General features: G+C 42.1%; 1 protein-coding gene across 4 annotated transcripts in view; it reads left to right on the top strand.

Moving 5' to 3' along the window:
* Window positions 1-17,094, top strand: part of LOC137534846 (zinc finger protein 615-like) — a 50,805-nt gene that overhangs the window by 13,277 nt on the left and 20,434 nt on the right. For 2 of the 4 annotated variants that reach the window (XM_068256515.1, XM_068256514.1), the window contains exon 4: window positions 635-2,027. In XM_068256515.1, coding sequence (XP_068112616.1) covers window positions 635-1,797 — 1,163 coding nt within the window. In that variant the 3' untranslated portion in view covers window positions 1,798-2,027. Of the gene's footprint in view, window positions 1-634; window positions 2,028-17,094 lie in introns of those variants that run through there. The other 2 variants (XM_068256517.1, XM_068256516.1) reach the window with 2 other exon arrangements.

Raw genomic sequence — 17,094 nt, 5'->3', positions numbered from 1 at the left:
TGAAAGGCCCATCTCCATTCCTCAGTGTAACATCATAGTACCAACACATGAGGAGGAGATACTGTACACCATATGAAAGGTCCATCTCCATTCCTCAGTGTAACATCATAGTACCAACAAATGAGGAGGAGATACTGTACACCATATGAAAGGTCCATCTCCATTCCTTAGTGTAACATCATAGTAGTAACAAATGAGGAGGAGATACTGTACACCATATGAGAGGCCCATCTCCATTCCTCAGTATAACATCATAGTACAACAAATGATGGGGAGACACTGTACACCATATAAAAAGGGCCATCTCCATTCCTCAGTATAACATCATAGCACCAACAAATGAGGAGGAGATACTGTACACCATATGACAGGCCCATCTCCATTCCTCAGCATAACATCATAGTACCAACAAATGAGGAGGAGATACTGTACACCATATGAAAGGTCCATCTCCATCCCTCAGTAGAACATCATAGCACCAACAAATGAGGAGGAGATAATGTACACCATAGAAAGGTAAATTTCCCTGTATGACAAAGCTCAGTGAATGGTGACCACTAGACCAACATACATGACTTTTGACTGTAGAGCATGAAACCATAACATGCGTGTAACAGTGACATTTTCTCTCCAGCAGAGAACACTTCAGAGGAACATCTTATGCCATATCTATATGACAGTACAGAATATAATGGAGTTAATCAACAATCTCACCTTCCTGGAAAAATCCATAACAGAGGTGGCAGTGCTGACAGAGGAACAGCTCCATCTAGTGGTGGGCTGTCTTATGAGAAATCACAAGCCATCAGCTCAGATATCCATCATCTGGAGAAACCGTGCTGCAGTACATCACATCATTCTGCACACCGAGAGAACCAGACATTTTCATCTACCGAAGGGAGCAAATTTTTGAAATCAAAAGCTTCCCTTGCTGCGCACAAGAAGATGCACTCACAAGAGAGGTCATTTCAGTGTTTAGTGTGTGGGAAATATTGTAGATATAAATCAGACCTTGTTATACACCAGAGAGTTCACACAGGAGAGAGGCCATATCCTTGTCTTGACTGTGAGAAATCATTTAAAACAAACACAGGACTTGTTAAACACCAAAGAACTCACTCAGAGGTTCGTCCCTTTTCCTGCTCAGAGTGTGGGAAATGTTTCAGATGGGAAGGAGACCTTACTAAGCACCAAAAAATTCACACAGGTGATCGTCCCTTTTCTTGTTTAGAGTGTGGGAAATGTTTTAGTGTAAAAGGAAATCTCTACAGACACCAGAGAAGTCACACCGGCGAGCGCCCTTATTCCTGTTTAGAGTGTGATAAATGTTTCCGTGAAAAAGCCTCACTCGTCATTCACCAAAGAAGTCACACAGGCGAGCGTCCTTTTGGCTGTTCAGAGTGTGGGAAATGCTTCAGTGATAAAAAATTGCTTGTAATTCACAAGAGAAGTCACACGGGTGATCGCCCATTTTCCTGTCTAGAGTGTGGGAAATGTTTCCGTGTGAAAGGAGGCCTCCTTAGACACAGGCGAAATCACACAGGCCAGCGGCCTTTTTCTTGCTCAGAGTGTGGGAAATGCTTCAGTGAGAAATCAAAACTCCTTATACACCAGAGAACCCACACAGGTGGTCGTCCTTTTTCCTGTTCGGATTGTGGGGAATGCTTCAGCCGGAAAGGTGGACTTCTTGTACACCAGAGGACCCACACCGGAGAACACCAATTTTCTTGTTCAGAGTGTGGGAAATGTTTCACTCAGAGAGGCTCCCTTGTTAGGCACCAGAAAAGTCACACCTGAAAGCACTCTTCTTATGTTCCTGTACAGAGAGAAGGAACTGTTCCCACAACAGAGATGCCTTTCCACTACAGAAATTACAAAGGGGACTGTGCTTTTACCTCTGGAGAATGGGGCTAACGTTTCTTACCTTCTACTGGTCCGCAGTTCTTTAGCCTGTTCACCAATGCTGAAATAAAAAAAAAAGAAAATCTACAGAACTTTGTGTATGCGCACATTGTAAAAGGAGAATGTCATGGGGGGTGTGGGGGAGGGGGGGGGTGGTCTGGCCACGTAACGTAATGGCCGATTGAGAGCTCTGCTCTGTGAGACTGGCTTCCATTGTGACTATTCCATTGCATTTTAATCTTTGTGGAGACAGAGGGACCGGGGACCTCCTCAGGCATCAGCATGACCCAAAAGAAGAACGGCTGTGTTCCCCGTCATCTCACAGACTTCTATTCCTCTGAGCACCACTAGACTTGAGAAAGGTAAAATGGCCACCACGAAGACACAGACACTAGTGGGCTTCGCGCAAAAGGCAAAGAAGGCTAAGCTAGCAGGGATGAGTAATTCCAGATCCCAGAAAACTGAGCAGCTGAAACACTGTCTCCCACTCTGCAGGCCTTTCACCCACTAAAGCGCACATGAGTAAGAAACATAAAGAAATTCTTGCACTCCAGCAAGCAAGACCACCGTAGCTTAGAGTCAGTTAAAGAGGTGCTGTATAGTGCTGCTCTTGTCTCTGGAGTGAATCGTAATCTAGGTACAATAAGAGCGCTCCATAGTGTAGTACCTCAATGTGATTTATTCAGAAAATACAAATTCTACTTCAAGATGAAAGCAGTTTAACGCATGTAGGGCTCGATTCACAAAGCGGTGCTAACCCAGTTAGAGACTTTAGGCATGATAACCATTTTTATCATGCCTAAACTCAGTTTAGGCATGATAAATTTAGGCATGATAAGTTTAGGTGTGATAAGTTTAGGCATGCTAAGTTTAGATAAATTTATTACGCGCGCAAAGTCCCGCACGCAAAGCAGCGCCATTAAACTCTATGCAAAGTGCACCAGACTTTGCTAGCGCAAAACTTTTGATCAGCTGTGCACTGCGGTGCTAACCCAGTTGGTGCTTAAACTTATCACGCCTAAAAACTTATCACACCTAAACTTATCATGCCTAAACTTATCACACCTAAACTTATCACGCCTAAACTTATCATGCCTAAACAGCCCGTAGTATGAAGGGACCTGGATCATTCCCAAACCTTCCGTGTCTTTGCATTATCCGGGCTGTGGCCAGCAGTGCGGCGTCCAATGTTCGGGAATCACGGCTGTCACAGCATTGGGCAGGTCTTAGTCCTGACATGCCTCCAGTGTCATTACGTGTTTCGGCGTTCCACGCCTTCATCAGATCCTAATGATGCTGGAGGCATGTCAGGACCAGGACCCGCCCACTGCTGTGCTAGCCATGATTAAGGGCCCTTTTCCACTTGCAATCGCTAGCGTTCACGCTGAACGCTAGCGATTGCTGAATCGCAATTACCGGCGATTCCCCGACGTTCGCCGCTGCGATTTTGCTATGCTATGCACTGCATAGCAAAATCGCGGCAAATATCGCTCCGCCGCGCGTTCGCGTTCCTGACAAAAACGAATCGCGGTAGTGGAAATGACCTACCGCGATTCCTATGTTAAAAAGCAAACCGTAGCGATTGTAAAATCGCTAGCGGTTTGCGTTTTTGCGATTCAGCCAGCGCTGGTGGAAAAGGGCCCTTACGGACATCGGACACTGCTCTGCTGGCCACAGCCCAGATAAGGCAAAGACACAGAGGGTTTGGGAATGATCCAGGTCCCTTCATACTACATGAGTAAAAACATGCAGGCGCAGCCAATCAGGCCCACAGCTCAGACGATACAGACAACATGATTAAGGCCTACCCAGCCTCTGACTCTGCCATAATCAAGGCATTGTTACAGAAAATGCTACTTTCACTTAAAAATATGCTCCAAAAAGAGATTAACAAAAATAAACATCATCTACAACTTGATGATATAGGCACTAGAACTGATCACATAGAAAGCAATATGGCGGAGATTACTAGAGCTCATAACGAGTTGGTGGATGCTTACAATGAGCAATTCACAGAAATGGCTAAAAGACAAAATGATTGAGTGTGAATACCGTACACATCACAATAATATAAAGATAAGCGGCGTTCCAGAAGATATACTGTAAGCAATGCTCATCTTGAAGGATTTGCACAGCAGCTTTTCAGAATCCTAATACCTCAACACAAAAAGATCTGATATTCGACCGCATCCATCGTATACCTAAGCGTTGCACACTACCTCATGATGTCCCTCGATTTCTTAGTGCGTATTCACTTTTATCATATTAAAGAACAACTGCTGAAACAGATCACCGATCTTCCTGATCGTTTTCAATCTATTCAATGCTTTGCTAGTATCTCCACTGCCACCACACTTGCACGCAAAGTCTACATGGAAGTGACCAAACACCTACGTGACAACCAGATTTTATACTGTTGGGGCTTCCCTGTGAAACTAGTGATTACTAAAGCCAATAAACTCTTTGTAGCTAAAACTCCCACGGAAGGTCATAGTCTACTTCGCCATCAGGGCCTCAAAGATCAACAACCTCACTCAGATGTCCCTAACTACAAATCTCCAGCTATTGTGCTGAAGAATGGCAAATGTGGGGGCTGAATCTTCTGTTGTCACTGCCTCTGCTAAGCCACACTCCTCAGACTCGGATACCTCTACGTGACTATCCATGTACTTCCTTCTTTCTTCCATAGCCAAAACTCTGCTCCTTGGGGTACTCCTGAAGGACCTGTACCCCACAAGAAGTGCACTTACTATGAAGGAGATGTCTCTATGGCTCTCTACTGCCCTTAAGCAATATTAACTCTCAAGTTGTTATGATCTGATAACCTTGTCACTAGTTCTATTCTAAGCTCTTAAGCATCCCGTGTAACTTAATTACACATATGGGTGAACCTGTTTTTATGTCTTGCCTTTTTCTGTTAACCTTTTACTTGCAAGCTATACATGATTTTATATTCAATGAGTCCTACTGTGTGCTTGTTATGATGCTATACTCACAAGATGGCTGAAGTTGGGTGCTGGATGTCTGACAACAATCTTAGAGGTTCTGATTCACGTGTTACAATCTACAAGAATCATTCCCTATCTCTCCCTCTTATATGGGAGTTGTCTCTTTAAATGTTAAGGGGCTTAACTCCCCATTTAAAAGATCTATGATGTGGAAACAAGCACTCAAGCTTAAAGGGCGTCTGAAGTGTTTTTTAAAAATAACAAAACAGAGTCCTACAAAAAACAGGGTCCTACAGAGCCTTCCTGTTCTCCTGCCGGTCTCCTCATTCCCTCGCAAGCTTCTCACTGTAAATGTACCACCGTGGAGGACTTCGGCAGTCTTTGGAAGTGCTCGGGCTTCCGAAGACTGGTGGCTCTGTAGAGAGGGTTCTCGCACGTGCGCAGTATGGAGTGGCCCATCTTCGGAAGCCCGAGTGCTTCCTAAGGCTGCAGAAGTCTCCCCAATCTGGAACAGAGCAGTCCACGACCAATTAGTCATGGACTGCTAATGGGGGAGCCTGCAGGGGAAGGCGGAGACCAGCAGGAGAACGGGAAGGCTCTATAGGACCCACAGCCTCCCCTCTACTTGTTAGTAACTGTTTTCTGTTTCTAAAATGGCTTCAGTGTCACTTTAAAGCAGATGTATTGGGGATACAAGAAACCCATTTTCATTCAAGTAAAACCCCATCTTGTACTCACCCCCAATATTCCCAAATGCATCTTGCTTCTTCTAATTCTTTAACTAAAGGTATCATGCTAGCTATCCACAGAAAAATTGATTGTTAGACTCACAGCACTTATCTTGACCCTTAGGGCAGGACATGGTGTTGGTTGCTGAACTAAATAAGGATATGTATTTTATTGTCAACATATACTTACGTAACATATCAAGTTGCCTCCCTGCGGAAAATACTCAAAAAAAGTTACGGAGCGGTAGAAAGGCAACTTATTGATATTGGGCGATTATAATTGTATATTGGACAGACATTTGGATACATCCAATCCAACCAGACACTCAGGCGCCCTTTCAAAATTGAATGTTGTTATCAGAACTACATGATACTTGGAGGTGCCTTAAAGTAAACTAGAGCTGTCATAAAAAGAAGATTTGATACTCCCCCGTGGCTTCCTCCAGCAGCATAAGCACATGCGAGTCCCACGCCGTCCTCCCGCGGTCTGCCGTTCTGCCGCGATCAGCCCCAGTAACTGGCTCAGTTATGACCGTATCTCCCACAGATGGTGGTATGGGTATATCCGACGTTAAACATTATTATCTCGCCACTATTCTAGATCAAACCGAATTCTGGTTATCCGCAGCAGCCATAAAAGACAAAACTTCGTTACAAATGGAACAAACCAACAATCAACTTAAAGCGGCATTGTCTCCATAAAAATCAAATTTCAGCAGCAACTGGTCTGAGTGTATTAAGTGATAAAGATGCTAATCCTGCATTCAAAACTTTCAAAAGTTTTTTTGCTGTTATGGTTTGGAGTTATCACATACCTTAGGAGCCCTGGCCCTTTAATTGCCATTGCCAAACAGTTGCATGTTGGGGGATCTTTTTATCTATAATATATTCCTCCTCTTCCCTTTATTTCCTCCTCCTTCTAATGACATAAGACATTGCACTTCCTAGTATAGCCCTCAGTGGGAGTGTCTGAAGTCTCTGGGAGGAGAGTGGGTAACGAATACACAATTAGCAAGAGGAGAAAAAAAGAGTGAGGGAGGAAATGTCAGGATTATCTTCATTCATAGGTAACCAAGATGGAAACTGTCTAGAATAGGATTCTCTGCTTTTCCTTTGTAAAATTCACAAGAATCATAATGTGGACAGTGCAATACATATGTAAGTAGAACTAGTATTTAAATACTTTATATATGTGTTTTTTATTTCTAGGTTAGCATGGGTGTTACTTGTTCTTTAAGAGGTACATTTTTGCAAACCCTTCTCCAACAACCATGTCTTACGTCACACTCGCCACCAGTATGGGCATCGTGTAGTGCCTTGAAAACGTATGCTACCTCGGTACAATCACTTGACGCTTGCAACTTATTACAATACCCTATATTGTGGTTTAGTTCTCTGATAGCTGCTGATCTCCAACTGGATTCCTCTAGGGATAACTAAAATAGGTCAACTCTTTCAAGACGCACTCTTTTTTTTTCCCCTCTTTCCATGATATTTACCATGTCCCCAATACAGACCTGTATAAATATCTAAAAATAAGACGCTTTCTTCAGAATATTGATGTTATTAAAAATGTATTCCATAGGGAGCTTACACCTATCATAAAATATGACCCATGCACTAAATCCTCCACGGGGAATTGGTATAATTGTTTAAAACAGAACAATAAACAAGATCACAAATATATTTTAGCTTGGGAAAAAGAAATGCAGCAACAATTTCCACATTCACAGTGGATTAAGTTATTTCATAGAAGGTCTAGGTTATCCCATTGCACCACACATTGGGAAATCTCCCAAAAACTTCTGAGGGTGGTATATTACTTGAAACTGGAAATCAGATACTTGCCCCTCCCTGCCTCATATTATTGAAAGTGTACAGAAAAACAGTGTTTATGATCGAATGTAAGCCAGGGCATGCTGTAAACAAAGTTTTTCTTAAGTAATGGGCTTGCTGGTTAGATTGGTTCCCTTCACAAATTAGTGGGACTGATGTTGTAGCTTATGCTTCCTTTGACCCTTCTGTGTCATCTATAAGGCCTCATTTCCACGGGCAGTTGAACTGTGTGCTCAGCAAGCAGTTGCCAGGCAGAGCAGTGAGCAGTTGCCAGGCAGCAGTGAGCAGTTACCATGTAGCGGCAAACAGTTGTGAGTTTGAGAGACTTTTCACTGCCTATCAACTGCTCATGGAAAAAGGGCCCTAAAACACCGTGCTTATAAAACCCCATGTTTTCTACCCAGCACATTATGACCAAGATATATGATATATACAGTGGCTTGCAAAAGTATTCGGCCCCCTTGAAGTTTTCCACATTTTGTCATATTACTGCCACAAACATGAATCAATTTTATTGGAATTCCCCGTGAAAGACCAATACAAAGTGGTGTACACGTGAGAAGTGGAACAAAAATCATACATGATTCCAAACATTTTTTACAAATCAATAACTGCAAAGTGGGATGTGTGTAATTATTCAGTCCCCTTTGATCTGAGTGCAGTCAGCTGCCCATAGACATTGCCTGATGAGTGCTAATGACAAAATAGAGTGCACCTGTGTGTAATCTAATGTCAGTACAAATACAGCTGCTCTGTGACGGCCTCAGAAGTTGTCTAAGAGAATATTGGGAGCAACAACACCATGAAGTCCAAAGAACATACCAGACAGGTCAGGGATAAAGTTATTGCGAAATTTAAAGCAGGCTTAGGCTACAAAAAGATTTCCAAAGCCTTGAACATCCCACGGAGCACTGTTCAAGCAATGATTCAGAAATGGAAGGAGTATGGCACAACTGTAAACCTGCCAAGACAAGGCCATCCACCTAAACTCACAGGCCGAACAAGGAGAACACTGATCAGAAATGCAGTCAAGAGGCCCATGGTGACTCTGGACGAGCTGCAGAGATCTACAGCTCAGGTGGGGGAATCTGTCCATAGGACAACTATTAGTCATGCACTGCACAAAGTTGGCCTTTATGGAACAGTGGCAAGAAGAAAGCCATTGTTAACAGAAAAGCATAAGAAGTCCCGTTTGCAGTTTGCCACAAGCCATGTGGGGGACACAGCAAACATGTGGAAGAAGGTGCTCTGGTCAGATGAGACCAAAATGGAACTTTTTGGCCAAAATGCAAAACGCTATGTGTGGCAGAAAAGTAACACTGCACATCACTCAGAACGCACCATCTCCACTGTCAGATATGGTGGTGGCAGCATCATGCTTGGGGGTGCATCTCTTCAGCAGGGACAGGGAAGCTGGTCAGAGTTGATGGGAAGATAGATGGAGCCAAATACAGGGCAAACTTGGAAGAAAACCTCTTGGAGTCTGCAAAAGACTTGAGACTGGGGCGGAGGTTCACCTTCCAGCAGGACAATGACCCTAAACATAAAGCCAGGGCAACAATGGAATGGTTTAAAACAAAACATTCATGTGTTAGAATGGCCCAGTCAAAGTCCATATCTAAATCCAATCGAGAATCTGTGGCAAGATCTGAAAACTGCTGTTCACAAACTCTGTCCATCTAATCTGACTGAGCTGGAGTTGTTTTGCAAAGAAGAATGGGCAAGGATTTCATTCTCTAGATGTGCAAAGCTGGTAGTGACATACCCTAAAAGACTGGTAGCTGTAATTGCAGCAAAAGGTGGTTCTACAAAGTGTTGACTCAGGGGGCCGAATAATTACTCACACCCCACTTTGCAGTTATTGATTTGTAAAAAAATTTTGGAATCTCACGTGTGCACCACTTTGTATTGGTCTTTCACATGGAATTCCAATAAAATTGATTCATGTTTGGGGCAGTTATGTGACAAAATGTGGAAAACTTCAAGGGGGCTGAATACTTTTGCAAGCCACTGTGTGTATGTATATATATTTATATATATAATCGATTTGATGGATATACATTTTTTGCCTGCTGTTATTTTTATGTTGTAGGTGTTGCTACTGTTATGACTAGTGTTTTCTATCATTCTTACTTCTTTGACACGTCATATTGCTATCTCTTATTTGGCTTAATAATTGGCTGATTAGATGTGTTTCTGTTTTTATATGTTTTGTTTATAATGTTACAAAAAAAAATCACAAAGGTCACAATCTGTATGAACCTTATGAATGCTCTACCCCTGCTCAAACCCTCTTGTTTGCCATAATAATCAACTTTTGCATTCTGTGGATATACTGTATGTATCACAATTGTCTGTATTATACCATGTGCCTTTGTCAATAAAAACTATTTGACTAAAAAAGGGGACTGTCATTTTATATTGTATCCCATGTCACTGCACAGCTAGTTTGTATATCCGTTGTTGAAATAAAACGTACTACTAGTAAAAGTGAGACTGCTGATATTTGTAGTTACTCTTATTGTCCTGTTGTAAAAGAAGACTACAGCGTAGAATATCCTAAGACCAGGCTGCATCTGAATGACTACCAACAGAGGTGTGCCGAGCCCCCTAGAGGCAACATACACACTTTGGGCTCGATTTACAAATGCGTGATAACTGCTATCACAGCAGTTATCACGTGATCTGCCGCTCGCAGTGCTTTTCACGTGAACAGCGTTAGTTCACGTGATAAGCGAAGGTTTCCGCGTGATCATTGCGCACTGCGAGCAGCAGCAGATCGCGTGATAACTGCTGTGATAGCAGTTATCACGCATTTGTGAATCGAGCCCTTTGTATTCAGAACATATGCTACAATTCTGCACTAGAGCCCTAACCTCTGAAAAAAAAAAACGAAATGCAAATATAAATATCAAATGGGAGCTACTAGCCATAAGGTAAACTTACAGGGAGAGGCGGCAGCACTTTCCACAGCAGGGAATTAGAGCCTAGGGTCCCTTCCAAAAGGATGGCCTCATTGCGGTGGAAGGGTCCAGTATGGAATACTTTGCATGCAAACTGTTTTGGAAGCGAACATCCTCCATTAACATTAATTTGGTGCATCTGTTTTGAATGCAAGCTGTGTACCTTGCTTGTAAAAGGAGACTGATATTACTTTATTGTGTCACTTGTCTCAGCACAGCCAGCTTATATCACCACTGTTAATAAAAATTGAATGAATATTCTGTACAGATCATCCTGACGATTATCCTTCTTCCTGTTCAGGGCTTACATAATCAATGTGCACAAACTGTATTTTATTTACTTCTGGCAATACACAAGTCCCCCAAGTCTGTCTGTACAGAGATTTGCAATATCCAGCTAACGTGAAGAGCAGCTGACTGGATGTAAGATGGGATACGATTTGTTAGGGTGTGCATCCGCAGAGCTGGAATCACACTGAAATTTTGATATCAAATCACACTACATGGTTTCATTGCGGTGTGACACGTACAGTGCAGCATACAGTCCATAGAGTTATGCATGCACCATACCTGGAACCTTGCGCTTCGCCCTGGAAACTTGCTGTAAGCAGTACCTTGCTCTGTCGGGACTGGTCATACCACAAAACAACCAGAGTGAAAAGCCTCATTATAACCAGTGTGAAAGGCCAAATATAATTTAATTTCGTTTTGATACCATCATATTGTCCAATGTGCCAAAATGTAACAGACATACAGTATAATGTAATACCCAGATGGCTTATGGTGACCCAGAACGACTTGCAAAGTATAAGGGACTAAAAAGCCCTCTTACCAAAAAGCAATGAGTATAATTTTGCCTTCTTAAAACAATGTATTTGTGTTAATTCAGTGACCAACTGTGACTTCCCATGATGCATCACTCCTCAATATGCAAATCAGCTCTCTATACCCTTGAAGTCAGGCTCACATCCAGCACTGCTGGTTTATAGTGAGCCAATAGTTTTTACAGAGCCACATCAACCCAACATCTATACAGACAGTTTAGGACTTTCTGGTCCCCATCAGTGCACGGTATGGATTGATAGGGATCTATGGGATAGGGCTTGGACCAGTTCTAAGGAATACCCAGATAGATCATGGTGACCCAAAACTAATAGGAAAGTATAAGGAGCTAAAAGAAACCAAAAATCCCTCTTGCTAAAAAGCAATGCCCACTACACCGAGCAAGAAGGTTCCAAGATTGTAAGCCTTTGGACAGAGTCCTCCTCCTTTTGTGTCCTACCTGATCATGCACCTCCATAACTGTGCACCCATGCTATGCATTTGAGTGAACCTAACGTGTCTAATCTCCATGCCCCCCTCCAGTGACTGACTAAGCATTACCTTGTACTCATACTGTGCTGTGTGATCTGGTTTTCTTGTATTCCTGTATTGTCATATTGCTGTTTGTCACCCCTAAATATTGTCTGTAACCTAAACTAATGTCCAGCGCTGCGTAATATGTTGGCGCTTTATAAATACAATAAATAATAATAATAATAATAATGTGCAGCTAACTGAAGATCTGTGAAATAGACCTGTGTGTATCCAAAGACCTCCTGAGTTTAGTACCATGAGTCCATTAACACATGTATCATAGCTCACCTTGTAACTGGGAACACAAGACCAAAACAGAGAAAAGACCAGACGGTCAGTGAGAATACAGTATATGCAGCTTGGACTTGGGCCAATTAAAAGCACTTTCTGATTACTTGGATTGGCCCAGTCGCTAGGCTATAGAGCTTCCAAGGGTCTATAAGTTGCATCCGCCCCCCAATATTGCTTTGAGCACACTATTGTGATGCAGTAGCCAGAGTTGGTGGTATTAGGTACCTCCCATTAAAGCTAGCCAGATGCAGCCCCCCAGATTAGGTAGCCACAGGAGTCCCCAATATTAGACAGTTGGATGCAACCACCCAGTGTAGGTAGCCACAAGAGCCCACAATATTAGGTAGCCAGATGCAGCCCCCCAGTATAAGTAGCCAGAGAGCACCCTGTGGGGAGCCTTAGAGACCCCCATTTAAGATGCCAGAGAGGCCCCTGTTCAGGTAGCCAGAGAGCCCCCAGTTTAGGTAGCCAGAGAGGCCCTTATTTAGGTAGTCAAGGAGGCCCCCCATTTAGGTAGCCAGAGAGATACCTGTTTAGGTAGTCAGAGAGCTTCGGGGGTGCATGCAGAGGGCGCATGCAGAGTGCACATCGAGAGCATTTTGATAACTCTGCTTGCCAGTATCCACAGACTCCTCATGTGGTTCCTGGTCCTGGACTTCCTGTCTCAGTGATAGATTGCATTGTTACCATGAGACGAGATGACCAGGGAGTACATGTGGAAATACGTGATTGTTCTGACGAAGCTCCGGGGGCGGGGCGAAATGCATCAACATGGATCACAGACATAGCTGAACGCCAAGCAGCCATGCCAGCATGGTAGAGATACCAGCATTAAGTCTGGGCCCGGTGACACTAGGACTGTCATACAGGCATAAAGAGAAATAAAAGCACTGCCAGGAAAACAACAAGTATAAAGCTATCTAATAGAGCAATGCATTGCCCGCTGAGGTCAGTTTGGGAAAAGATTTCTGTTGCGATTGGGCAGTGAATCAAATGTAATGACTGCTAATTTTTATCGCTGATGCTAAGATCCATCAGGACAGCGTTCATCTTGCTGTGGTGCTAAGCTGACAGGGAGCTAAATGCTTGCCTTGCTACACATCTACTGTCGCTTTACAGCTATATTGAATGAAGAGCTTTATGCTTGTGGCTGTATGTAAGCCTGTTTATCCAGCTAATTGTCAAAAGGACTGTGTTCTTTAGCTTGCTGCTACTTGTGCCTGCTTTTTTGTGGATAAGATCATTGCCTATATGCTTGACAAGGAATATATGCTGAAACACTTTTTTTTTATTTATTTTTTTCATCAAACATTTTTATTGAAAGATATTATATCCAAACAAACAGTATAAGTATACAGATTATATATGTATAATATACAGTCACAATGATAACATACTTGGTACCAGGTTTACCTCTTGACTGCCATTTACTTAACCCTACGGGTAGACAGAGAGGTAAACAGCATATAAAAAAAAAAGAAGTTAACTGACGGGAACAGGTGGCCCTGATGGCCGCCGTCAGTGTATTGCTAATTTTTAACTGTAGGATTTGTACAAAACCAGGAGTAGGTAAGTGTATAGAAAAGGGAACATACATCATAACCGAACCTAAGGGAAAAGGAACAAAACAGTAATATGGTCTGACAACGAAAAGGAAAGCAAGAGCGTTTGTATGGTAAGGTAGGTGTCAATACATATACATCCTAATAGTACTTCCATCCTGTTGCATCTAAGTTACCTAGCTACACCTATAGCGAGACTATTTGGCAGTTTTTACCCCTATGTTTGGGCGGTTCATAAGTTGCGATTTTTTAGGATACAATTTTGTGCTCAATATGGAAGTTAGAGAGGTTGGGAAGGTATCCAGAGATTTGGGGGTTTGAAGTTTTCGTGTGGTAACGAAAGTCTGGCTCTAATTTTGTATTCCAAGAGAAGGTTAGCTCGAGTATTGGCTAAGAGCTGAGTTGTTTCAAATTTTTCTTGTGATTTCCAGTTGACTGAAATTAGATGCAGAGCACTCAATATAATATGGCAGATATAAGGTTGTAGATTTTTGGGGAGTTTGTCACAATCAACTAAGAGGAGAGCTAATTGTGGAGTGAGACAGAAGTCTGGGATTAAGGCGTGTCTTATTAGGTATTCCACTTTATCCCAAAGTTCTGAAACCAGTGGGCACTCCCACAACATGTGGATGTAAGTACCTATTTGCTTTTTGCATTTCCAACACATCTGTGACGATTGTTGTGAGAAGGAGGCTATTTTCTTGGGGTCATGTACCACCTGTAAAGAATTTTGCGTAACATCTCCCCATGCGTGTTACATTTGGAAACGGAGGATATTACTCTATAGGCTTGGAGAAGTTGGGAACTGGAGATGGTAACTTGAAGATCATTTGACCAAATATTTGCATATTTATCAAGCGCTGGTTTTAAGTTTACCAGCAGAGCCTTATACCAGACTGACAGCCCGCCTTTGTAGTATCCCTTGTAGTTAAGCATGGTTGCTATAGGTGGATACATTTTGGGGGAGGATATTTTTAGCCTTTTAATCATGTGGTACACTCTGTGGTACGTGAACAATTGAGTATGGGGTAGGTTATATGAGTGTGCTAGGGAGTTAAAGGATCACATTTTATCTCCTACAAACAAATCATTTATAGTAGTTAGGCCCAAATTAACCCAAGATTTGAGATCGAGGTCCAGGGAAAGGTGTTTGAGGACTCTTAAGTTTGCTTTAATTGAAATGGAAGATGTGGAGTCTGGTTTTTTTTTAATGAAATATTCCCAAGAGCGTAGGGAAGCTTGAATCGATGGGAATGGGGATTTAGGGGGTTTGGTGCCCATTTGGATACTAAGTAAAAGGTCTTTGAGGTCACATCCTAGTTCTTTTCGTTCAAATATCACCCATGGTTGTGCTGCCGAGGAAGACCACCAAAATCTAATCATATCTAGATTTGCGGCATGGTAATATGTTTTGATACATGGGAGGCCCATACCACCAAGTTGTTTAGCTAGTGCCATAATCTGAAAAGAGGTTCTGACTTTCTTGTCTCCCCAGACAAATGTGTTGATGCATTTTTCGACATCTATAAACCACTGGAATTGGATAGGCATTTGAAGTGTACGAAATAAGTACAGTATTTTAGGTAAAATGAACATCTTAAATGCGACTATCTTTCCTGACCAAGAAAGCCAGAATTTTGATAGATTTGCACATTCCTGCTTAATTGTTGATAGTAAAGGGAGAAAGTTGTGTTTATATAATTCTGAGGAGTATTGAGTCAGTTGGATGCCTAAGTAGGACACCGCTCTCTCTGCCCAGGGAAACGAGAACTGGTGGGATATGTACTCGCGGGTGGTTGGGGGAATGTTTAGTCCTAAAATGTATGATTTATGTTGGGGGTACGGTTGAAGTAAAAAAATTCCCGGATGTCTGCGGATAACTTATCTTGGAAAGGGTTACTCGATAAAAGTGAGTTATTTAATTTCCAAAAGTACGGTTTGTTTAAAGCTAAATTTTTTGTCAATTGAGATGTGGACAGGCGCATGGTCGGACCAAGTTTTCAAACCTATGGATGTATCTAAAACCTTCTGCAACAGGATTTGGTCTGTTAGAAAGAGATCTATTCTGGTGTGGGTTTTATGTACATGTGAGAAGAAGGAATAATCTCTCTCTGAAGTGTGTAATATTCTCCAGGGGTCATAGAGGTCATTCCATGACATTTGTTTGTCTATAAGAGTAACTTGTTGAGGTTTTTTTGAGGAGGTATCCATCTTAGAGGGGCAGGCATTGAAGTCTCCCCCTATTAAAAGCCGACCCTTTTGTAGTGATTTAATCTTAGAGCATAGTTTTTGGAAGAATGCTCGTTGGGCAGTGTTAGGGCCATATATAGCTGCCAGTGTTAGAGGTTCATTATCGATCAGGCCTACAAAAATTATACATCTCTCATTTGGGTCGAAAGTGACAGATTTTGGTTCCACTTTAAGATCGCTATGGAAGGCCATTAACACTCCCCTTTTTTTTTTTCCAAAATGTACTATGATATATTAGTGGAAAGGATGAATTTTTACAAAGACAAGTATTTTTTTCTAATAGATGCGTTTCCTGTGCAAATACTATATGGGATTTAAATTTTTTAACCTCAGACCAGAATAGATGTCTCTTGTAGGGTGAATTAAGACCTCGAACATTGTATGAAGTAATATCTAAGGGCATTTATAATGGTAGATGCTAGTTAGTTGGTTTAAAAGTATAAGGAATAAGGAAATAATATATCTCTATGTTTACAGTCTCGCTATGGCGAACGGTTATCACTTTGGTAGTCATAGGAACATCAAAAACATTCAAGGCAGTGGCAGTGTTGAGAGTAGTAGTAATTAGATTAGTGATGTATATCTTAAGCTTGAACAGAGGTACAAGTATTAGCATTATCGTTGTCAGTAAAACAAATAGAACAGTTAACATGCGACAGAAAAGGAAAACAAAAAAAACAACTAATTTGGGAGTCATGTATAAAAATACAGTACTTCTATATATGTCGTATTTAAGCAAGTGTGCCATAGTTCAACCGTGCACACTTCAGTGTGGGGGGAGAAAAAGACTAACTCTGGAGAGTCACAGAGTTATGGCCATTCAGTGCAGGAGAATGCATTAATTAAAGTTCTCCATGTAGGTGGTTATTTCTTCTTTTGTCTGTGCCATTCTTGAGTTAATTTGGATCCTCCAGGATGGAGAGGGGCTGGAGATGGAGCCTCTGGGATGGAGATGCGGAGTTGCTTAAAGAGTTTATATCCTGTGTCAGTGGATGAAACTGCGTAGTGCTTGTTGTCATATGAGAAGAGGAGTTTGGTAGGGAACCCCCACTTATATTGTATCTGAAGGTCCCTAAGTGCTTTAGAAAAGGGTTGTAGGTTTTTTCTTTGCTGCAAGGTATAGGCTGATAAGTCAGCAAATAAATGGATGTTAGCATAGGGATCAGGAAGGGAGCCAGATTTTCGTGCAGCACCTAAGAGATCATCTTTTACCTGATTAATCAAGAAGCGGGCTATGACGTCTCGTGGGATTGAGTCA

The sequence above is a fragment of the Hyperolius riggenbachi genome, chromosome 10, assembly GCF_040937935.1.
Source record: "Hyperolius riggenbachi isolate aHypRig1 chromosome 10, aHypRig1.pri, whole genome shotgun sequence".
Lineage (NCBI taxonomy): Eukaryota > Metazoa > Chordata > Amphibia > Anura > Hyperoliidae > Hyperolius > Hyperolius riggenbachi.
Note: the sequence above shows the minus strand (reverse complement) of the source record. Positions and strands in the feature narration are given on the sequence as shown.